The sequence below is a fragment of the Chlorocebus sabaeus genome, chromosome 4 (assembly GCF_047675955.1).
Source record: "Chlorocebus sabaeus isolate Y175 chromosome 4, mChlSab1.0.hap1, whole genome shotgun sequence".
In the NCBI taxonomy this organism is placed as follows: Eukaryota; Metazoa; Chordata; class Mammalia; order Primates; family Cercopithecidae; genus Chlorocebus; species Chlorocebus sabaeus.
In genome coordinates this window covers 51,323,468-51,349,029 of record NC_132907.1, presented here as the reverse complement: position 1 = coordinate 51,349,029, position 25,562 = coordinate 51,323,468, and the positions used below count along the sequence as shown (strand labels likewise).

At 37.5% G+C, this 25,562-nt stretch overlaps 1 protein-coding gene across 4 annotated transcripts in view; it reads right to left on the bottom strand.

Annotated features, from left to right (window-relative positions):
- Positions 1-7,142: 7,142 nt before the first annotated feature.
- The window catches only part of PAIP1 (poly(A) binding protein interacting protein 1), a 30,556-nt gene continuing 12,136 nt past the window's right edge, over positions 7,143-25,562 (bottom strand). For all 4 annotated transcript variants that reach the window (XM_007961522.3, XM_007961521.3, XM_007961520.3 and 1 more), the window contains exons 4-11: positions 23,164-23,276; positions 18,798-18,909; positions 16,705-16,830; positions 15,424-15,530; positions 14,747-14,864; positions 13,831-13,885; positions 9,852-9,945; positions 7,143-7,503 (exon numbers count right to left, since the gene is read on the bottom strand). In XM_007961522.3, the coding sequence (XP_007959713.1) occupies positions 7,410-7,503; positions 9,852-9,945; positions 13,831-13,885; positions 14,747-14,864; positions 15,424-15,530; positions 16,705-16,830; positions 18,798-18,909; positions 23,164-23,276 (819 nt within the window). In that variant the 3' untranslated portion in view covers positions 7,143-7,409. The remainder of the gene's footprint in view (positions 7,504-9,851; positions 9,946-13,830; positions 13,886-14,746; positions 14,865-15,423; positions 15,531-16,704; positions 16,831-18,797; positions 18,910-23,163; positions 23,277-25,562) is intronic.

The window sequence follows — 25,562 nt, the reverse complement described above, 5'->3', positions numbered from 1 at the left end:
CTCTAATGGATCTGGGCAAAATCAATTGAAAACCTTTGGGAAAAAAATTCACCATTCTAGATGCCATTAAGAACATTTGTGCTTCATGGGAGGAGGTCAAAATATCAACATTAAGAGGAGTTTGGAAGAAGTTTATTCCAATCCTCATGGTTGAGTTAGAGGGGTTCAGGTCTTTAGTGAAGGAAGTGACTGCAGACGTGATGGAAACAGCAAGAGAACTAGAATGAGGAGCCTGAAGATGTGACTGAATTGCTGCAATCTCCTGATAAACCTTGAATGGATGAGTTGCTTTTTTGTTTGAGATGGAGTCTTGCTCTGTTATCCAGGCTGGAGTGCAGTGGCACAATCTCAGCTCACTGCAACCTCTGCCTGCTGGGTTCAAGCAATTCTCCTGTCTTAACCTTCCAAGTAGCTGGAACTGCAGGCATGCACCACCATGCCCGGCTAATTTTTTGTATTTTTGGTAGAGACAGGGTTTCACCATGCTGTCCAGGCTGGTCTCGAACTCCTGACCTTGTGACCCACCTGCCTCAGCCTCCCAAAGTACTGGGATTACAGGCGTGAGCCACAGCACCCTGCCTGAGTTGCTTCTTATGGGTTAGCAAAGAAAGTAATTTCTTGAAATGGAAACTACTCCTAGTGAAGATGCTGAGTATTGTTGACAACAAAGGATTTTGAATATTACATAAACTTTGGTGATAAAACAGCAGCAGGGTTTAAGATGATTGACTCAAATTTTTAAAGAAGTTCTACTGTGATTAAAATGCTATCACACAGCATTGCATGCTAGATAAATCTTTCTTTAAAGGAAGAGGCAAACCTCATTGTTGGCTTATTTTAAGAAATTGCCACAGCTGTCCCAACCTTCAGCAACCACCACCCGAATCAGTCAACAGCCATCAACATTAGGGCAAGACCCTCCACCAGCAAGAAGATTACAATTCACTGAAGACTCATATGATCATTTGTATTTTCTAGCAATAAAGAATTTTTAAATTAAGGTATGTACATTTAAAAAATATGCTTTTGCACACTTAATAGGCTACAGTATTGTATAAACATAACTTTTATATGTACTGGGAAACCAAAGAATTCCCAACTTACTTTGTTGCAATATTTGCTTTATTGTGGTAGTCTGGAACGGAACTAGCAATATCTCCATGGTATACCTCTAATGAGCAGATTTAACCTAAGCTGAGAAAATAGATCCACTGAAGTTTGAAATTTAGGTACGTGTTAGTCAGGTAAAGTAGGGGGAAAAGTATTTCAAGCAGAGGTTAAAGTCCCTATGTTAAGGCTGTGAGGCCCAAGGGAAAAGAGCTTTCCCTTTAAAAGGACTGAAAGAAAGCAAGTGTGGTTTAAGCATAGTTAGGGAGGAAACAGGCCTGAATGGGAGAGATTCCTGGAGTGGGATATAGAGGTAGGCAGGCAGACTACGGAACATTAGGGATTTATGGACTCAAAATTTATATTCTCTGATACCAAATTAGGAAAAAAAGAGGTCTCTATTTTTGGCCAAGTTGTGTTTTGTGTTTGTTTTTAAACAGCTTTATTGAGGTATAATTGTTTATTACAAGGTGTTTAAGTAGGCCGGGCCTGGTGGCTCACACCTGTAGTCCCAGCACTTTGGAAGCCAAGGCAGGCGGACCACCTGAGGTCAGTAGTTTGAGACCAACCTGGCCAACATGGTGAAAACCCATCTCTACTAAAAATACAAAAATTAGCTGGGCATGGTGGCAGGCACCTGTAATCCCAGCGACTCAGGAGGCTGAGGCAGGAGAATTGCTTGAATCTGGAAGGGGGAGGTTGCAGTGAGCCAAGATCATGCCACTGCATTCCAGCCTGGGCGACAGAGCAAGACTCTATCTCAAAACAAAACAAAGTGAAACAAAAAAACAAGGTGTTTAAGTAAACGTGGCAGCACCACAGGATGGGGGCAACCTAAACCCCTAATTTACCTCCATTTTAAAAAGGCTGATATGCAAATTGATATCTTACATGAAGTGTAAATAAAGGCCTCCTTAAATGATCACATTTTCATTGACCTGTAACATCAGTTTGTATTATATAATGCTAACTTAGGTCCTTTCCCACCCCCACCTTTTACCTTCCAATGTCTAAGAACCTCCTATATAGAAATCCTGTCTACTACAGAGTTTTGTGATGCTATTTGTACATTAGAAAGATTCTTGGAACTGCGAAGTGGAGAAAGGATTATAGGATGCAAGGGTTGATATGGATAGCCCAGTAGAAGGCTTTTGAAAAAGCAACAGTAGAGATCATGGCAGCTTGGATGCAGGACCTGGGCAGTGAAGATGACGAGCACAGCTCCAAGAAATATGTAGGAGACTGACTCTATATTTGGCGATGGTTGAACTTTGGGGGTAAGGGAGGGTTAGGAGTCATAGGCAATGCCAGGGTTTCTGGTTGGGACAAGTGGATAGGTGGCAGTGGTACTGATGAGGGGGATGTTAAAAGGAAGAGCAAATTTAGTGATAGCATGATTTAAATTTTGTTAGTTCACGTGGTGGAAATGGTAAATTAGTAAAGATCTGCAATCAGGAGATAGAAACAAATCTGGAGGTCACTGGCTGATAGCTGCTAACTGAAGCTACAGGAGAGGATGACATAGTCCAAGACTATTGTGACATGAGAAAATAATGTTTAGGACTGAACTTTGAAGAACACTAGTATGTACAGATTAAGTAAAGGAAGAGAAGCCCACAAAAGCATTGATGAGGAAAAGCATAAAGATAGAAAGCAAGTTAACTGTGTCCTAAATGCCTAGAGGTTTTTTCTTTTTCTTTTTTGAGACAGTCTCACTCTGTCACCCAGGCTAGAGTGCAGTAGTGCAATCTGGGCTCACTGCAAGCTCCGCCTCCCAGGTTCGCGCCATTCTCCTGCCTCAGCTTCCTGAGTAGCTGGGACTACAGGTGCCCCCCACCACTCCCGGCTAATTTTTTGCATTTTTAGTAGAGACGGGGTTTCACCGTGTTAGCCAGGATGGTCTCGATCTCCTGACCTCATGATCCGCCTGCCTCGGCCTTCAGCCCCCACAAAGTGCTGGGATTACAGGTGTGAGCCACCATGCCCGGCCTGAGGTTTTCAATTTTAGTGTCACTTTACAATGTCACATGTTGCCATAGGATAAGCTAAGAATGAAGTCTCTCCAGAACTTGGTGACATAGAGGTCATTGGTGACTCTAGTGAGGGCCACTGTATATACTGGGGGCAGGAGCCATAGTGGGTTTTAAGCGCAAATAGGAGGCAAGGACATAGAAAACATGGGAAGACACTTGAGAAGTCCGACTGTGAAGCAGAGATAGGACTGTGGTTGGAGAGAAATATGAGCAGCAGATTTCTTCTGATGAGAATGGCGTGTTCAACAATCCATGCAAAGAGCGAATGGAGAAAGAGAGGAAAAATACAGACCAAGTAACAACAGACTCCATGAGAGAACGAGAGGAGATAGGATTCCAGCACATGTTGAATAACTGGCCTTTAATAAGAGGAGGGATTCTTCCTGTACAGGAAGAGGGGGGATGAAGTGAATACAGATGCATTTGTGTACATGGGTATCAGGTTTTTTTGTTTTTTCCCTGTGAAGTTATTAGTTATGGGGTGAAAGGGCCTTTAGAGTGAAAGGGGTTTGAAATAGTTACAGAAGGATTGAAGAGAAGCACATTAAGATTGTTGGCAGTACTGACAGCCTAACTCAATGTGCTGAACATGAATTTACAGTGATAAAAACCTACCAGAAACATGACCTCCAGCTGCAAGGATGCAGAAGCAGTGTTGGGTTCATCCAGGGCTGGTATTTTGCCAGGCTGACACAATACAGCAGCAGCATACGTGAGCTTAAATTATTTACATCTGCTGAAGTCTAGTCCGCCAAACATCACCAGGCTCAAGCCTGTCTTCTGACAAAACCATTTATTGATTTGCAAGCAAGGGAACCAGAAGCAGCAAAGATGGTGCATTCCACAAAAGGGCAGGGGGTGCCATCTTTGGTAAGGTTTGGGTTCCCAATGTAGGGTTCTGAGCAAGCTATAAGGGAAAGGAGACCAGTTCTGGGTTGGATGCTATTTTTGTAGCAAGATTAGATGTGAGAATTAACTAGGGTGCTGCAATGAGGTGAGGGCAAGTTTAGCAACTGGATATCCCCAGTAGTAGATGGGTTATAGCAAAGTAAGTCTAAGGGTGTCATAGCCAACAAAGCAGTGGTCACATAAGGAGGGAGTCATGATGGTATTTTATAGCTGCTGCAGGACCCAATAATTTCATGTTAACTTTGCAGCTGCCTTTATCTGCCTGTCCCCCTGACAGTCAGTGGTGGAGCTTTTTTTTTTCAGTTTAAGCCACTTTGAGTCCTAGAGTTTACTTTCATACCAAACATCCTCCTCTCATTAAATGTGAATGATTTTTCCCCCTAAAGTACAACTTAATCCATATGCATCTGTCCTCCCTAAAGATTTAATAAAGTACCTAATTATAGAATTAAGCTTGCTTTCTGGCAAGACCCAGCCTAGAGTGAACCTCAAGTTTCTTAGACCATCCCCCAATCACCAAACCAAAGCCCAAATCCTATCACAGGTTCTTTCTAACACACTCTTACTGATGCACCCCACAACTCCCACAAGGTGTATGTTCTTCACTGCAACAATAAGCTCAGGCTGGGCGAGGTGGCTCACACCTGTAATCCCAGCACTTTGGGAGGTCCAGGTGGGCAAATCATCTGAGGCTGGCAGCTCGAGGCCAACCTGGCCAACCTAGAGAAACCCAGTCTCTACTAAAAATACAAAATTAGCTGGGCATGGTAGTGCATGCCTGTAATCCCAGCTACTTGAGAGGCTGAGGCAGGAGAATTGCTTGAACCCGGTAGGTGGAGGTTGAGGTGAGCTGAGATCACGCCACTGCACTCCAGCCTGGGCAACAAGAACAATACTCTGCCTCAAAAAACAAACAAAAAAAAGCAAACAAAAACAAAACCCAATAAGCTCAACATGTTCAGGTACAGGTGTGTTCCTAGTAGTCTACGGCTGGAGAGCATTAACAACATAAAGACAGAGGGTCAGAGTTGATGACATGACTTCTAGGTTAAAACCAATATTTGCGTTTTGTTGCCAGACACAAGATTATATTTACTAGCAGCTCTGTGTCCTTGCTCATTGGAAAATGATCTTTCCTCAAGACTTACTGACATGTTTCTGTGTAAGGCATGACAATTCTAAAGGCCAACAATTGTGGACAGGGGCAACTCTTCCTTTCATTACGTACTGTTGTAGTCAATTATGCAAAGTCTGGTCAACCAAATACCACCAGGCTCAAGCCATCAGTTTTAAAATATGGCCACATGCTCCTTGATGGCCTCCTATCTGATATGGTTTTAGTGAGTCCCTTAGGACCAAGAGAATATAATGGAACTAATGCCGTGTAACTTCCAAATGCAGCTGCTTTCTGGGTCTTTTGAAATGGCCCTTCAGAATCCAGGCAACATGCTGTTAGAAGTCCAAGCTACATGGACAAGTGTATACAATTCTGGTGAACCATTCCAATCTAGTCTTGGCTTTAAGTCATCTCAGTACCATGAATCCAGATGATTACAGCTCTCAGATGTTCAAATTACCCTCAGCCCTTAGTTTTCCTTGCCTAGGCCTCAGACATCATAGAATAGAGAAAAGCCATCCCCATTGTACTCTCTCCAAGTTCCTGAACCATTTAAGTCCACGAGCATAATAAAATGATTGTTTTAAGACGCTAGGTTTCTGTGCTGTTTAAAAAATTAAGCGTGAGTAATACTGGGAACAGATACTGATTTTGTTGGTAGCTACTGTGAGTAGAGCAAATATTGGATGGTTACTCACAGAGCAGCTGCTAGAAGTTTCAAGTATATGCAGTTAGCATTCCTTGTCCCTGGTCTAAGGTACCACCCCTTCTCTACATGTCCTCTCCCTCCAATATTATAGTCAGTGCTATCTTTAGAGAACTGCAGATTATGTTAATAGCTGCCATGTTACAGGAGCCATTTTGAAAAAAATATTTATTACTACAACTTCTGAAAACCACAATTACATACATATTTCCTTTACAGAAGGAATTTTAAAGTTTTAATGTCTTATATTTGCTAGTTTTCCAAGGTAGACTTGTTAATGAATTCTTATTCAGAGAATGAATAAAATATCTTCTGATTTGATTTCAAACCATTAAGTAAATTATGTCATATAAACAAGTTCAACAGCAAATTATTTAAAATACCAGATACTACTTCAAAAATTTAGAGGAAACAGAACTATTTAAGCTTTATTTTCAAAGTCTAATTTTAATTCAGACTGAACAAACAAGCAGAAAAGTGAGAAAGCTAACTGTATTAGCAGACACAGATGTACCAAATGTAAAACAGTGGGTTATTAACAGAACTATTTACATGCATATTTACAAGCAATCCTTTTGTACATAGTTTTATTTTTAGTTAGCTGGAAAAAGATCTGACACTAGGTAAAAATATTATTTATTAGGGCTGAGGTGGTACCACATTATAGTAAAAGTATTAGAAAAGTGACCCTCAAGGTGTATCAATTATAAAGCAGATGAAAACTTGAATGACAAATATCTAGTAAAATTCTCTAGTAAAAAAGTCGATGCAACCCATGCTACAAAATAAAAGTGAGAAAGCCATATAAATAAAGCATATAAATAAATAATGTTCTAGGCTTTAAAGTAATGAATTTGGTTAGTTGAGAAAACAAAACAAAACAAAACAAAACAATTCTAGAATTGGAATAAATCTTCAGTGAAGTCTTGGTTGTTTAGTTGGGAGTTCACCAAGTTAGGGTTTTTTCCCCCCCGCCGCCCCATGACATTTAAAAAGCCCCTGGTATCAAATAGCATCTGCATATGTAAGTCAGTTGTTGATACATTCCAAGACTTTAGTGCTAAAGATTTTCAAGATTATGATTCATATTGGAAATTCAATTCATTGGGACACTAAACGTAAAAACTAAAATGAAAGCCATAATACTCCTACCTAAAAAAGGATGCTACATTTTTGCAGTAATATGTTATTTCCAGACGAAGACTTTTTCTCCTCAAGAAAAGTAGAATTTAAAGGATAAGCATCTAACCAACTAGCAAAATTTTCAACATTTATTTCAAAATCGATTTTATTGCAGCCAAAACAGTAGAATTAACTGTACATAATAAACTATTTTATATATATACACATTTTAAGTTATAGGGAATAAAGTTTATTTTGGCAGATAGTGTTAAACAAAATTAAAGTTGCATACATTAGTAACATAACTCAACATCCTTAATTTGGTATAGGTGTTACACATTTTCTTGCTCTCCTGTGTTCTGCTAAATCACCATACCTAAACTGCTTTATAAAACTGATATGCTGAAATTTAACTTTACTGTTTTCGCTTACGCTCTGATTCCAAACAAAACTTTTCATAAGCTTCTTCTATCTCTGGGTCCATCTCATCATCAATATCATCCAAGTATCTGTAAAAGCAAAGATGATTCATAAGAGTGTAAGGTTTTTCAATTCAGAAAATAAGATGCTAAATCATGAAAAAAAGAATGTAATACAATTTTCCTAGACTGAGTTATAATAGAACACAAGCCTAACTTTAGAATTACATTAATGGCAGTCTTTGGACAACCAAATGCTTAATTTGATAGGTAAAAATTTACAGATTCTGAGTCCCTTGTATCTGAAATTACAGTAAAGCTATATATATATACTTTTAGACATAAGTTAAATTCTGTAACTTGAAAGTTAATCAAAGGCTTGACATATAAACTTGGGGCTCAAGATTGATATTAATAAATTTACCTTACCAATAAACAATTAGAATATAACTATTAATAGAACATAATTTCAAATATGCCATTCACCTCTAGTGATGCACTAATATTTTATGTCTACTTAATAACAGAAAGTGCTATTCCTGCTATGATTTCTGCTGGGTTATTCCCATGACAATTTAGTCACATTCCCGTTTATTTGGAATCAGATTTTCATAGGAAGCTACTTTTGAGATCATCTATTCCAGATTTTTTTCCAACTATTAGGTAGTTTAAAATGGTGGAAAGCAAGGTTTCCCATAGTTAATTACGGGGGAAAGATTTAAAGTGTACAATTAAGGATTTAATCTTCACATTCTTACTGAATGTCCATAGCCATCTTAAAAAGATATGCATTATGATCATCTTCATTTTGGAGATGGAAAATAGAGAGACTCTGGAAGGTTAACTGAACAATGTAAAATTTTAAGTGTGTGGCGGGGCTAGAATTTGACTCCAGGTCTTACCCCCTTTTCTACGCTTTTCCTCCACAACATGATTCTATCTACACCTTCCCTACCCCTCCAATAATCCAATCCCTTCCACCTACAAGCATGAAAAAACAATCTTGCCAATCCTACCACCTGCTGATGAGCTCTTTTCTGTTTCTTCCCCATTTCTAATACAGGGCAATGTGTTTAAATAACCATGAGCTCATTAGGGCAAGAGAATATGATGCTTACCAAACAAACTTAAGAGGATAACCTGAAGTTCAATGCCAAGAGCAACTTTATCTTCCAGCGGTATACCCAGGTAGACGGAACTTTCCTAGTTATGCCTGGGTCCTTAAACCCCTGTATTTTTTTGTTTTCTATTAAACTAGGATATAGAAGTATGGCAACAATTGTATTTCTAGATCTCAAACTGACCCATAATTAAAATATCACTAGAATAAAAGCGGTTCACTTTTTAAAAAAATCTACAACACAGGGGATGAGATATAAAAAAATAAATAAATAAGTTCAAGATATAATTTATTCCCTCCCATCTCCTACTTAGGAAGAAAAGAAACTAAGTAGCTTGTCCAAATATACACAAGTTGTTAACGGAATTGGGACTAAACCTCACAAGTTCCTGGTCCTTCTATAAGAAAATGTAGTGCAATCTGATGGTAATGGAGTAATATGTTAAAGGGATCTTTAATTACAAAGAGTGGCAGGTGAAGAAACATATAAAAACAGTCTTATAATTACCATCTTATCAGTTCAAACATTTTTACATAGTAATCTGTTTTCTGTACTCTTATCCTTTAATAGCTAAGATTTGAGCCATCTACTGTGTGCCAGAAGGCTAAGTATTTATGTATTCTCATGTAGTTTTCCAAAAAAAAAAAAAAAAAAAAAAAGACTCAAGGACAGGTACTACTATTCTTATTTTATAGATGGAGAAGCAGACACAGAGGTTGCCCACGATCTTACAGTACGTTTTAGAGCTTCTTGAAGTCTAGATACAATAGAATCTATTTTTAAAAAATAATTATGCTTAGGCATACTATATTTTAATGGTTATTTTCCTCAACTATGCATTTTTCAGAACTAGTCTGTGAGTTAATACAATTTTCTGAAAATTTTTAACACATAACCACTACCACATAGCACTATCAAATCAAAATATCAAAATGCCTTTTTTTTTTTTTTTTTGAGACAGAGTCTAGCTCTGTCTCCCAAGCTGGAGTGTGCAGTGGCAAGATCTCAGCTCACTGCAACCTCTGCCTCCCAAGTTCGAGCAATTCTCGTGCCTCAGCCTCCCGAGTAGCTGTGATTCTGTGATCCTGGCTAATTTTTGTATTTTTAGTAGAGACAGGGTTTCGCCATGTTGGCCAGGCTGGTCTTGAACTGGCCTCAAGTGATCTGCCCTCCTCAGCCTCCCAAAGTGTAGCGATTACAGGCGTGAGCGACTGCGCCTGGCCCCAGACACCATTCTTTCATGAGCTACTTTGTCTATTCTCCACCTACAAATCAGACATGGAAATTTCACGAAGTTAGTAAGTAAAGAAAACTTACGGATCACCAGCCCCGGATAAATCTGTTCCATTTTCTTCATAATCTGGAAAAAAGTCCTCTCTTTCAAGTAATTCTTGATATTTCTCTTGGTAATCTGTAAGACAACATAGGAGAAAAACTAAATGCTGAAAAAATATCACATGAAATGACCAATCACCCCTAAATGTTTTTAAATATTATGACTTTTGCCCCCCTGCATGCTCAGAAATCTTAAAGTAATTACATAAAGTACTATAAATATAAGTTGGAAATCAAAGCCATTGTAGGTGATGTACATTCATGGCCAATGTGTACTGTTTACATTCTCTACTGCTGCTTTCCATCAGACAGAATAACGGTTATTTAACTGTTGGGGAAGAACACTTCTTCCATACTCCTGTTTTTCCTTTCATTGGAAAGATATTAATCAAATATTACTGGTTTCCAGCTCCCCCTGAACTCCTCCACAAGGAAGTAAAGAAAGCTATCTGGTAAAGTAAGCAGCTAACAGCAAATGGTCTCTGTTGCCCAGATGAGGTTAACCTACCAAAAGTTTTGACAATGGGGGATTTTCCTTCCCTTTCTTCCCAGAGAGATGGGGAAGGCAGCTACCTGGTAAATGTTTCAGCTCTGCCAACTTTCCCTTCATTGGATCCTCCAAAGTAATACCGGTGATATCACAGCTATCTGCCAATTGTCTTAGGAAGAGTTACTGGGTACCTTTTAAGGAAAGTATTTCTTTATGAAGTCCTAACCTCTGAATAAAAAAAAATGAATCCGTATATATTAAGACTAGTTATCTTATAATTAGTTTCTTATGAACAGAAGCCAATGGAAATTTTGCAATTATATTAGACTGTGTAAAAGCCATGTTTTTCCAAGACTGTGTCAGTCTGTATAAAACTCTAACTCCAGCTTCAAGGGCTAGGGACATGCTGATACTCAATTTTGACAATTTAAAGATAGTTTTAACAATAAAACCTTCCTGCTACAAATGCTTCAGGTACTAGCTAAGACATTCTTTTAAATGTATAGATGAGTTCACAGAAAATAAAAACCAAGTCATCAGGTCACAAATGAAGAGGGAACTGAAAGCCATACATAAACTGCAGCTGCTGCAGCTGGGAGGCTGACAGGTGATGTTGGTCTCAGTAACTAAGGGGCTTGGATTTTAAAACCCACAGAAAGTCAGAAAGCAAGGTCTTGGGCCCCATGTGAAACAGGAAGATGAAATCCATGTTCCATGCCCACCTCACCTGCACAAACTTGGGGCCCTCAAAAGGCTAGTATCTTAAACAAAAGGAGAATCAGGAAAAAACCCCAAAAATATCTCAGTGGTGTTTTATCTAAGTGAGACAGCAGGAAAGCTTGGTCGTCTCTGCCTGGGTTTGGAGTAGGGACAGAGCACTTTGTAGAAAATGGTTCCCCAGATAATTTTTAACAACGGGCCTGCACCTCAAATTCCTACTACCTACATAAAGAACCCCTATGACAAGAAAATAAAAAATTTGTCCAAGTCAGTGATACCTACTCTGTGGCTCCTGGCAGAAGCAAATGTAAAACCATTTTGGATAGAGGTTCCTATAATCCAAGTCATAGTGTTTTTCATGAGGAAAAAAAAAAAAAAAAAAAAAAAGACAAAGCACTGAAGCATTCAATCAGGGTCATATTAATATGAAACTTCAAATGGTTTAAGAAAAAAAAAATGTGTGGACAAGGTCAGGAATTCAAGACCAGCCTGACCAACATGGTGAAACCCTGTCTCTACTAAAAAAAAAAATACAAAATTAGCCGGGTGTGGTGGTGCACACCTGGAATCCCAGCTACTTGGGAGGCTGAGGCAGGAGAATCGCTTGAACCCAGGAGGTGGAGGTTGCAGTGAGCCGAGGTCGTGTCACTGCACCCCAGCCTGGGTAACAGAGTGAGACTCCGTCTCTAAAAAACAAAAGAAAAAAAGAAAAAAAAAGTGTGTGGAAAGAGCACAAATGATAAAGCAAATAACCGTTAACAAAAAGTACACCTGGGTAAAAGGTATTCCTTGTACAATTTTACTTTTGTAACTTTTCTGTAAGTTTGAAATCATTTCCAACTAAAAGTTTAAGAAAGACAGTTAAGGCAAAAATTTTATGTGTGATGATCAGAAATAACAAGGGTTATAATTAAGATGATAAAACAAAAATATAAAACAGAAGTAAGCATGTTTAGAATGAGAAAAATTAACTTGAAACTGAGAAAAGGTCAAGATTATTTGAACAAAATGCAGAAACAAAATTCAGCTTGATTTTTATGTAAAACTAAGATTTCATTTACTTTCATGAAGTACAGGAGATTTAAAAACCCTTAAGAAAAAGAAACAGATCTACTGGCTGTCTATATTACTTCTTTTCCTTGAAAAGAAACTGAAAAACCAAACTGAATTTCTGTAAATCAAACAGTACTAGAAACAAACAGGTTAGACAAAAACAATCAAAATAAATCAAGGTAATTTTTAAGAATAAGAGGAAAGATTTGTCTTACTAGACATAGCAAGATTCACAGTAAGGTGAAAATAATTAAGTGTAGTATTGGCATAGAAAGAGATTAACAGAAAAAAAGATTCACACAAACACAGGAATAAGACACACAATTTTATAGAAGAGTTACATGGTATACAACAAAGGGGGCTTATTATAACTAGGAAAGAAAGGATGGCTTAATACCTATTGTTGAGACAACAGGCAATGGAAAAGATACTTAATTCCTATGATATCCTCCTATATAAAAATTGCACTGGTAGATTAAAGACCTAAATATAAAAAGCAACAATGATTTTTAGAAGCAAATAGAAGTGGGAAGGAAACTTTCTTAAACCACAGAAAGTAGAAACAAGACTGAAATTTTGTTTACCTTAAAACTCAAAGGTTCTACATGACAAGACATTACAAACAAAATGCAAAGACAGCCAAATACTAAGAGAAAGAAGGTAACCAAAACCCTTAGCTAAGAATCACTTTTTTCTAGACTACACAAGTAATTACAAAGCAGTAAGACAAATGATCCAACAGAAATATGAGCAAAGAGTATAAGCAGGCAATTCTCAAAGAAAGAAATCAAAAAGGTCAACAGGAACAAGAAAACTTCAGTATAACTTGTCAGGAAAATAAAGTGTCAGCAAGATAGAATTTCATACAATCTGATGGATAAAAATTAAGTTTAATAAAAAGTATTGCCAAAGATGAGGAGCAGGAACCCTCATGTGCTGCTGATGGGAATGTTAAGTGGCATAATCATGCTGGAAAACAATTTAGTAACATTTAATGAAGTTTAAGATGCCCATAACATATAACTTAATTCTACTCCCTTGCCCTAAAGAAACTTCTTTGTGCTAGAGACACAGAACAGTCAATGCTTGGAAACCAGAGGAAACAAATGAAAAAATTCCAACCATAAGCTGGTTGCAGTTTGTACCAAATGGGAAAAATTTCTCTTCCTCACTCTACAGTCCCATCTATTACAATTAAGGCAATCTTTCTATAAATGATCCTCTTCTGGAAGAGGAAATGTGCAGAGATTTCGATTTTAATTAATTCTCACACACCAAGTATTAATGAAATGTGTAATTCTTCGTGTCGACAAGTATTAACCCATATTAATATATGTTGCTGACTATGTGGTGAACTAGAACCGTCTTTGCCCTCCATCTAATCACCTGAAAATTTAAGATTATAAAAAAATGTTAGAGGAAATATAAAATTAAAATAGTTGCATTTAATTGAGAATCCTTCCCATCCTCTGTTGTTAGGTGACAAGACATTATATGTGGAATCAGACTTTCATTTGAAATGGTTCAAGTGGTCACTATGAAGAGCATTCTATATTAGACAAACCATTACACTGGTATTTTAGAATGATGTGAAGACATCAAAAAGTTATAATTTTGTGCTGGTGAGGATGTGGTTTTCTGTAAATTTACTACTTTACCACACAACTGGGAGGAGGGAATGACTGTGAGACAACATACCTGGATCAGCTGCGGTGAAAGGAACACCATCAGATGTATAAAATGTTGGTTCATTCTAGGATGAATCAAAGTGATAAAAATATGTAATCATTTCAGAATAGATTTTTATAAGTACAATAATGAAGCATGGCTGATGTCACTCATCTGCACCTGATAATGCAAGAACAAGCAAAAGAACCTAACTTCCTAGTAGCCATTTTCATTTCACTGAGAAAGTCTATGGTTTTCAGATTTCCATTCTATTATCTCAATTTCTTGTGGTTCTAACGGTGCTGTCTATTGTCTTTCAGTGAACTGTTCTGTTGCCTGGGCTGGAGTGCAATGGCATGATTTCAGCTCACCACCACCTCTGCCTCCTGGCTTCAAGCAATTCTCCTGCCTCAGCCTCCCGAGTAGCTGGGATTACAGGCGTGTGCGCCACCACGCCCAGCTAATTTTGTATTTTTAGTAGAGACGGGGTTTCTCCATGTTGGTCAGGCTGGTCTTGAACTCCTGACCTCAGGTGATCTGCCTGCCTCGGCCTCCCAAAGTGCTGGGATTATAGGTGTGAGCCACCACACCTGGCCAACCATTTTTATTTTATTTTTCTTTACTACGACATGCAAAGTAAAAGTCTGAGATTCAGGTCCTTGGTTATGAATTCTCTGGAAAAGCTGCTTCCTGGCATCCCTGTGCTCAAGTCCAAGCCTTGTCAATCTCTCTTGCCACTGGATGGATCTTTCTCTAGTCCACCCTTTCACTGGAGAATTCTAGGTCTCTTCTCTTTTTTACCCAGTCTGATGGTTGCCATGTCACTCAAAGCCAGTGAAGACAGTTATTAGGCACTGAATTCTGAGAACAGCTTTATGTACATCTTCTAATTTCCAAAACTGAATTCAAGCAATAAGCAAAACTTAAAATACAAACAGTGGCATACCATAAAGTAGTTAGGATCATTTTCTGGTGTTGCTTCTCTATACGTTGAAGTTGCATGGACTCTACCCCAGTTACTTGACCGGAGTTCTACAAGCTTCAAGAGCATCTGTTTCACATCTCTGTAGAAAAAAGTTGAAAATGAGTTAGTGTATCCACCATAAGGGCTGTGAGACCCTAAAATATCTCAAATTCCTAAAACTTTATTTTCTTAATTTAACATGTACATCTGAGGCCTTGACTTTCTAGACATTTCCTATATGACATAAATTCATTTAAAAAAACAGCCTTGAATTATGTTCCATGTAACTATAATTATATGGACCTTAAAGGCAGTGGCTATCCTTCAAACAACATTTTTATGTGTCCTACTCTACTTACAGTAGTACTTTTATTTGTTGGACAGTTAATATCTGGATTTTGTTTTTCATTTAATTCGTATTTTAACATAAGAAAATTAGCTTTTTCAATTTCTGAGCAAAAATGTCTGACACATGTCTATCACAAAAATGTCTAGTGAGCAGAAGCTATAGGTAAAATATTATTCCTTTAAAGAAAGTATTTTTGCATATCCATTAGCCATCAACTACCCTGCTGAAGTACAGCAAATTAAAAAACAATCTCCAGAGAAAAAGCAAGACATTGAGATGTACTGGCTATTTACATTACTTCTTTTCCTACCTACTGCAGTTTGCATCTAGGACAACATTTTCAATTCTCTGAATAATTTCTTCCATATCCATCTTTCCTTTTTCCTTCCAAGCATCTTCCAAAACTGATCCTGTCAACTAAAAAAGCAGGTGTCAGTAAAATAAGAAATTCCATAGCGTATTACAGAAATTCTAAAAAGATATCAGTAACAGTTCAAGCATTCCCTAAACAAGATGAATTTAGCGACTTTAATATTCCTAATTCTTCTCTATCATCTAATATTCAGTGATCTCTATGCCCTCTATATTTCTCTTCACTGAGAGAAACTAAAAAAATAAACGATAGCAGAACTTTAATCATGGGTTTTATGTCAATGACTTTTATATTCCCTGTATGACTGAGATAGGCTATTAGATTTTAATGAACATATCACTTTTTTGAAATATACAACATGCAACAAACATAGAAGCTTTGAATTAAAAAAAACACACACAAACACGCATTTCATCAGGAAATAAATGAGTTAAGAATTTAAACAGGTAATCTATAGAAAGTAATAAGCAAATGGCTAATAAACATGAAGAAATGCTTGGAATCATCTATGACAAAACAAAAACCAAGATTGACTATATCCATCACTATAAGGATGTAGAAAGAGATGTACTTGTTCTGCTGATGGGGCTATACTCTGGATCAGCATTTGGAAGGCAAATTAGCCATTACTTGTCGTAAACTACATATGCTCATCGACTCACCAAATCTGTGTTTAAGAATTTAACCTACAAAAGTATCTGCACATATAAAGACAAGAGGAAATATTACAAGCAATGTTGTAGTGGCTAAACTGAAGATAATCCAAATATTCATCAATAAACATTGATAAATGTTATGGAATGAATAAACAATGCACATGCATGTGACAGAATACTAGGAAGTTATTCAATAAAAGATACCTCTTTTATTGTGTGTGCCATGGAAAAATTTAAGATGTTTCATTAGGTGGCAAAAACAACAAAAAAGCCAAAACAGAGTAAGATCTTATTTAATAAGAGCACATATACAGAGATAAGAAGGGAAGAAGACAGAATTTGCCAATGGAAATGGTGTAAAGGACTTCCATTTTTCACTTCTGAACTTGCTTCATATATTACATAGTAAGTATATCTTGCCTTTCCAAAATAATTGGAAAAAAGTAAAATGTTAGTATTTACCTTAAAGTAATAATCTTAAATTCATTTGAATACTATACAGACTTCCCTTCCTCTAAATCATAATAGGTAAATTAGTTAAATAATAATAAAAAAAACCTACCTTCAATAATTTTACTGCACAAATTAAATTGTCATCCATAGGATTAGAAAAGAGGGCATTCAGCAATTCTCGAAGACCAACCTGAAGAATATCTGCTCTTGTAACCTGTCCATTTGTTCCCTTGATCTTTTGGGACCAAAAAAAAAAAAAAAAAGAGAGAAAAAAACAAAAGGAATGATGCCAAAATATAATACAGATACATAAATGAACAAGGCATTGGCAAAATAAGTGTTTTAGCTAAATGACAAAAATCATCGGAATACACTCTGATATCTTCACAGACTTAGAATTACTTTATATGTAACTAAGACCTCTAATAAAACTGGTAAGCTATGGGTAAAATTTAATATCCATTTATCACAGAGTCAGCATAATTTAAGCCCACTTTGATGTTACTGCTTCATAAGGCTTTCTCTAGTTTGTTCAACTACCACTTTTTTTGAACACACAGCATTTTATTCTGCTTTTAAAATATTTTAAAATATTCTATTTTGCATCAGAGTGGTATATGTATCTTGTATCACTGGGTAGAAGAATTTTAGGTGCAGGAACTAAACCTTATCTTTACATCCCCCATAGACCTAGCATCATTATCTCCATATAGAAAATGCTCAACAGTATTCTTATTTTAGACCACTGTTCATATTTTGGCTTAAACAAAAATTAGACTGAAAAAGAACATGGCATAAGATTTTCAAAAAACTAAGTCCACCTGTGATAAAAAGGCATGGTAAGGCTCTGGACTGGACATAGACCTTTTGGATACAATGAGATGCACATTTGATAGATTCACATTGTCTTATGATGTTTCTGATATTATGGTATTTATGAACTTAGGTTCTCAAATCAGAGTATAAGAAGATATAAGCTTATATCTGAGATTCACTAATTTAAAAAATCAAGCAGAGGCTGGGCGTGGTGGCTCATGCCTGTAATCCCACCCAGCACTCCGGGAGGCTGAGGCGGGCAGCACCTGAGGTCAGGAGTTTGAGACCAGCCTGGCCAACATGGTGAAACCCCAACTCTACTAAAAATATAAACATCAGCCAGGCGTGGTGTTACGTGCCTGTAATCTCAGCTGCTGAGAAGGCTGAAGCAGGAGAACCACTTGAACCTGGGAGGTGGAGGTTGTAGTGAGCCGAGATCACGTCATTGCACTCCAGCCTGGGCAACAGAGCGAGACTCTGTCCCCGCCAAAAAAAAAAAAAAAAAAAAAAAAAAATTCAAGCAAATCCATTACACAGTAATAATGCTGTGCTGAATGCAGCACTTCTATTGCCTACTAACAAGCATATACTGAAGTATACCACCCAAATTTATAAATACGTTTAGCTGTAGACTTTGTACAAATGCATTTTTATGTGGAAGATTAATATATAAAATAGGACAAAAAATAACTATTCTTAGGGGTTGGGGGATTGGGGAGATGTTGGTCTAAGGACACAAAATTTCAGTTGGGGGAATAAGTTCAAGAGATCTCTTGTACATCATGATGACTATAGTTAACAATATATTGTATACATGAAAACTGCTAAAAATTTTAAGTGTTCTTAACACACAAAAAAATGTAAAGTAATGCATAGCTTGATTTAGCCATTCCACGATGTATACATATATCAAAGTGTTGTGTACCATAATTTGTCAATTAAAAAAATAAATATTTTTTAAAAAACTATTTGGGTGAATTAGAGTGAAAAGCCTAGAGACTCTAGTCTCTCTTTTCACTCAGAGTTCTGCAGAGTAAATTGCTTTAAACCACCATCTGAAAGTCAACATACTAAACGTATTAACATATAAGATGCAAGAAATCAAAAAGGTATTACTGTTGATATCTCAAGAACTTAAATTTGCATGTAAACCACAGCTTCCTAAAGCATGCAGACTTTTACCTCAGTAATTATTTCCCAACATCCTGCCCATGAGCAAATGTTATGGACAGACGGTCCAGTAAACGTAGGTGCTGAAACATGTTTTCTTTCCTCCTTCATTTCACTCTTCAGGTTGTAAAAATACAGTATGAACACAAATTCCTCATTGAGATCAACTTATGTTCTCAGGCCTTGTTAGTACTTAACAAAAGAAAAACTTCTCACCTCCAGGTTAAGATAAAGTTCTCCCAGAAAGAGTACAAATGCATGAAATCGTTTTCGAGTAACTTCATCCCCTTTTGCAGCTTGATCTTTAACTTCATATTCAGTGCGACATCTAATTAAAGACATATCTTTTATAATCTCACATTGCTTTGCTTTTTAAATAGTCAAACAAGATAACCATTTGTCAGTTTGGTTGTCCTCAGCAAGAGGCAAGGACAATGTCCCAATGCTCTTTCTACAATAAAGTAACTGCTTATTGAAGAGGCTAGATTATACACCATGTTTTTGTACTAAGACTCCCAGTTTGAGAAAACTGACAGTTTTATTTTCAACTATTTTTATCAATTTGTAATATGTTTAAGCAACACATGTATAATCAGATTCACAGCATACTGGCAGCACCAAAGAAGGGAAAGGGAGCCTCACCTTATTTGTCTTACAGGTTTTTTACTAAGAAAGCACTGATTTTACATGTCTCTGTAAATTTTTTTTTTATACTACAACTTTGAAAAGGATCTTTAAATACAGACAGACACACACACACACACACACAGCCTCCAATTGAAAATAAAATGAATTAAGTCCGTTATTCTTGTAATTTCCATTATACGTATCAGAGAAGTATTCATGTGAGGGAAAAATTGCCCTATTAAAACCACAATTAGAAAGCACCAGACTTGTTCTCTATTTCCAACGAGACTGACAGCTTCAAATAACTGATTTTTCCTTGCTCTGTTTGCCCCTGACTTGACCCATTTGCTTCACACAGATGACAAAAAGAAGAAATCCTCTTCTTGGAGCTTATTGTCAGTCATAGTTCCTACAAGGTAACTAAACTAGGCACAATAACCCTGTCACTGCCTTCATAAGTGAATTACGGTGTCAGATATTGTTACTAAAATAGATTTTAAAACTGGACTGTAAAAGTTTATCATTTTGGGCCGGGCGCGGTGGCTCAAGCCTGTAATCCCAGCACTTTGGGAGGCCGAGACGGGCGGATCACGAGGTCAGGAGATCGAGACCATCCTGGCTAACACGGTGAAACCCCGTCTCTACTAAAAAAATACAAAAAAATAGCCGGGCGAGGTGGCGGGCGCCTGTAGTCCCAGCTACTTAGGAGGCTGAGGCAGGAGAATGGCGTGAACCCGGGAGGCGGAGCTTGCAGTGAGCTGAGATCTGGCCACTGCACTCCAGCCCGGGCGACAGAGCCAGACTCCGTCTCAAAAAAAAAAAAAAAAAAAGTTTATCATTTTGTTATTAAGTATTTTTAATCTTTATTGATAAGGTGAGAAAACTCTGGGAAAGTAACTTGTTTTATAAAACTGGTTTTGACAGTTTTCCTTTTAAAGACAAAGGGAAAAGCTGTGGGTACTGAATGGTTTCCATGCAGCCAGTTTAGGTTGACTTTGTAAAAAGTTTTTAATAAAGAAAAAATAAACTACCTCTTGTTCACTAATTGACTCTGGGTCAGTTTGTCAACCACGAAACCCCAGCACAGTTTACTGTGCTTAGGTGGCCAATTCCAATGTTTACAAGGTATATTAACTGAGCAACATCTTCTGTTTGAGTCAAATGTGGTAAGATATTTGTTATCTTGTACATATTAAATTCCTCATCAGAAAAAAGTTGGGATATTTATAGATAGTACATTCTGGTTAATAATGGAAGAGATCTGTTAATTAATGCCAAATCAGTTATGTAAAAACACCTGTTGGCTGCTTTTCTTTCTGTTACAACTTTGTTGGCAAGAGTTGATGAAATAACTTTTTTCATAAAATGCTATGACAGATTGTACGTTAGGAAACGATTACGTACATGCAAACATAAATACCTACATAATTGACTAGGTGAAAAGTCAAACGTTTTAAGCTAAGGATTTTCAATTATAAAAGAAATGTACATTTATTTTGGAAAGGTTAAAACAGAAAAAGTATAAAGAACAAAGTCACCTGTAATACCACTAAAAACAAGAGATAACTGCTGTGAACGTAATTTCCATTCCATCTTTTTCAAAGTATGTATATATTTTTTAAAGAGGTAGCAGAATTATGCTCTGCTTTACATTATTATCTTTGACAGAATTACAGTACTATAGAAGCACATATGGTGGGTAACAGTCAATGAGAATAGAAGAGTGGGTCTCAATCATAGCTATACAGTAGAATCACTTGGGAAGCTTTAAAAAATCATGCCCTAGCTCCACGTCATCTAATTACACCAGAATTTCAAATGGTTCAGACAGGATCTCGGCTTTAAGTATTCAGGTAACTCTAAGGCACAGTGGCGGGTGAGAAGCACTGAAAAACATGAGTGAGCATTCCTGGCGTCCCACCACCTACAAGTACCCACTTTGAATCTTTACAGAAGCTACAATTTGTGTTTCTTTAATTATAAGTATGGCTAGATATCTTTTTATAACTTTGTCATCTGTATTTTTCGAAACTGTTTTGGGCCATTCCAAGTATTTTTATTATTATTATTATTATTATTTTTGAGACGGAGTCTGGCTCTGTCACCCAGGCTGGAGTGCAGTGGCGCAATCTCGGCTCACTGCAACCTCCGCCTCCCAGGTTCACGCCTTTCTCCTCCTCAGCCTCCCGTGTAGCTGGGCCACAGGTGCCCGCCACCACGCCCAGCTAATATATATATATTTATATAGTATTTTTAGTGTTTTTTTTTTTTTTTTTTTTGTATTTTTAGTAGAGACGGGGTTTCACCATATTAGCCAGGATAGCCTCAATCTCCTGATCTCGTGATCCACCCGCCTCAGCCTCCCAAAGTGCTGGGATTACAGGTGTGAGCCACTGCGCCCGGCCTATCATTTCACTTTTAAGTCTCTGACATATTTGGGATTTTAGCACAGAGAGTGACACAGGAACTCATCTTTTTTTCCCAAATGACTATCCAGTTACGCTACCAGCACAATTTATCTTTTTATCAACAGCTTGAATTTTCAAAGGTCTCTGGGGTCTACTTCTAGAATCTTTATTCTGTTCCACTGCAGTTTAACCACACAATGGAATGCTTTGCAACCATTAAAAGTAACTTAAAAAAACCAATGGACAAACTATAATAAACTTGAAGATAACCTTGTTATTGAAGACATCAAATTATAAGAAAACTAGTTTTCCCTAAGTTAGCTTATAAATTGAGTATTATCTCCAAAATATCTAACATATACTAACAAGACTTGTGTAATTTCAAATACTGATTCTAAAGTTCATTGGACGAAACAAGCATAGCAAAGAATATTCGACAGGCTGAGCATGGTGGCTCATGCCTGTAATCCTAGCACTTGAGGTGGATGAATACTTGAGGTCAGGAGTTCGAGACCAGCCTGGCCAACACGGTGAACCCCATCTCTACTAAAAATACAAAAATTAGCTGGGCATGGTTGTACGCACTTATCATCCTAGCTACTCGGGAGGCCAAGGCACGAGAATCGCTTGAGTCTCGGAGGTAGAGGTTGCAGTGAGCCAAGACTGAGCCACTGCACTCCAGCCTGGGTAACAGAGCATGACTCGGTCTCGGGTTGGGCGGGGGGGGGGGAAATTCCAGAAAATGAACGAAACACTAATTAACCCTAAGATGTTTTTAAAAATTATAGCTTTTGGCAGGGGGGGTGGCTCACATCTATAATCCCAGTACTTGGGGAGGACAAGGCGGGTGGATCACCTGAGGTCAGGAGTTTGAGACCAGCCTGACCAACATGGTAAAACCCCATCTCTACTAAAAATACAAAAATTAGCTGGGCATGGTGGTGGGTGCCTGTAGCCCCAGCTACTGGGTAGGCTGAGGCAGAATAATCACTTGAACCTGGGAGGCAGAGGTTGCAGTGAGCTGAGATCGTGCCACTGCACTCCAGGCTGGGAGACAAAGTGAGACTCTGTGTCCAAAAAAAAAAAAAAAAAAAAAAAAAAAAAAAAAAGCTTTTTAATAGCGATTGTATGGTAATAAAAAGGAACAGAATAAGTGATAAATGGAATGAAAATCCAGAATCAAAACCAAAATAATGCAGTGTGATAAAAGTGGCAGTTCAAATCAAAAAGGAAAAATGGATTATTCACTTTTATTCTAATCTAAATAAAATTAAATCCTTATTCAAACCAAAGCTACCACAGTAATAAGAATTACATAGGTGTTTATTTTTAACATCTTGGAAAAGGAAGGCCTTTCTAAACACAAATCAAATTCACAGACCATTACGGAAAAAAGACTGGTATATTGAACTATAAACTTCAAATATAATGCACATAAGAATGGGCTGCCCTATTCTTTCCTGCAGCTTTCTATAATATATGGTCCGAGGAATGGTTAAATTCTAGTATATTTAGTAGTTTTCCTTTAATTTCACATTTACACTCACCTTTGAAGTAGCAATTGGCGGAAGTTGCCACTCTGTGGGCTAATTGTCAGATGATGGGAGAGGTAATTACACAGGCGAGCTCCCATATAAGAGAAATTTGGGATAGACGTGGCCTTTTAAAAAGAAGAAAAGTGTCATATGACATAGGTACATCATTATTAATGCAAATCCTTAACAGCAACATTCTAAAGAGAAAAAAATTGACTCACCAAGTTGACCATATATACAAGCCTTTTGTCATTGTTAAGCTTAAGGAAATTAAGTTCACTTTCCCTCCCAACCTTACAGCAAGAACCACAATAACTCCAAAAAAAAAAAAAGAAAAAGAAAAAAACCCATCAGTTACCTGAGGCTACCAGAAAGCAAAGAGACAATGTCTCCTGTGCTAACCCATTTTTTTTGGCAGAAAATCTGTACATGGCTGCAACTGCACAGTGACAATTATGAATGAGAATATTGCCCAACTGTTGAGCAGTGGGGCTTCTTGAGGCAGGAAAGCACAGACTTTAGTGTTTGGCAGTCCAGGACAAGATTCCCTGGCATTCTTCTTCATGACTTTCGATATCAATAAACCTTTCTGAGCTTCAGTCAGACTTTAAAGAGGTGATTAATGGTACCTGGCACAAGCAACTGACACTTAAAGAACACTCCAAGAATGACTGGGTAAAGAGGAAATGAAAACAGCTAAGCTACTTAAAAAAAGAAAAAAAAAAGACAGTAAGAAAACACTACACATCAAAGATTGTGTGATATAACTGAAGCAGTGTTCAGCAAGTTTAATAGCAATTTCTAAATAATAGTAGAGAATATAGTTTACAATCTAATATAAAGTAAGAAAACACACATTAAAAGGTTAAGAAGCCAGGGACAGTGGCTCATGCCTGTAATCCTAGTACTCTAGAAGGCCAAGGTCAGAGGATCGCTTGAGGCCATGAGTTTAAGACCAGTCTAGTCAACACAGTGTGACTACCATCTCTATAAAAAATTTTAAAAATTAGCTGGGTACGGTAGCATGCACTGTAGTCCCAGTTACACTGGAGGCTGAGGTGGAATGATCACTTGAGTGCAGGAGTTCAAGGCTGCAGTGAGCTGTGGTCACGCCACTGCACTCTAGTGTGCGTGACAAAACAAAGCCCCATCTTTAAAAAAAAAAAAAAAAAAGAAGAAAGAAAAAAAGGAAAAGTTACGGGATTTGGCCACAAAGGTAATCGAACATAGAATCGAGATCTAACAAATGTCCTGCTGCCCCTATGACCCTATGTTGGGTCTACTTAGTAATTTTTATTTCTAATTATTTCCTTGTTCACATGGGGCCAGTACATGTCACATTAAGGGAGAAAGAGTGATTTCTCCTGACATCATGTATGTTTAGCTGGTACCCAAGACTTAAAAAGTTCATACTTACACTTTTCCCATTATTGGCACTGCATGTTTTCCTTTAGCTTCTTTTTAATGTTATAACACATGATTTAAAGACAAGTTCCACAAGGCTTGTCATTCAACAGTTTCCTGCTTCCCTACTTACACACCAGTTTTACTCCCAAAGACAACCACTTTTGACTCCTTCAGCTAAAAATATTTTAACCTGCGTTATCTCCACACTACATACTTTTTCAGTTTAGATGTTTTAGCTTTTTTATTTCTTACTGCAACTGGAGCATCCCTAGTTCAAAAATCCAAAATCCTCCAGAATCAGAAAATGTGAGTGCCCACATAATGCCAAAAAAAAGTGGAAAATTCCACACCTGACCTCATGTGACAGGTCAGTCAAAACACAGGTGTACAACACATAATTTATTCAGCATCCCCAAAGGAAAAAAGACCCTGTCAACCCCCTTCAGCTGTAATATACTTAGGTATCCTCCCTGATGTGTCTCATTATATACTGTATATGCTATAACATCTGAAACACTTGAAATCCCAAGCATTTCAGATAAGGGATACTCGACTTATAATTTCCCATCATGGAAGATGAGCTTTTAGCTTTCACTCTGCTTAATTTCACCCCACTCTACTGTTTCCTACTATCACAGTATGGTTATGATTTTATTCATTTGCTGTGTTTTCATTTATAGCTGAATCTTGCATTACACTGCTTTTACCTTTTTTTTGCACAACTTTGTTTTCCTTAAACTCAGTTTTTCCTACATTTTTATATTCTTCTCATTGATTTATCCCTAAACTCACTAGTCTGTAAATTTCTTCTCATATCTTACAGCAGATGTGCTCATGTTATTACAGAAGTCTTTCCTGGAGTCTTCTGACCTGGTCCAGTGAAGCCTGGCTGCTTCAGACCTACTATGCATGCCATTATTGTTTTGAGATCTCCTTTGAACCATCATCTGGACAGCCCACTTAGTATCTCCTGTAAAGTTCCTTTTCCTAGTTCCCATGTCTTC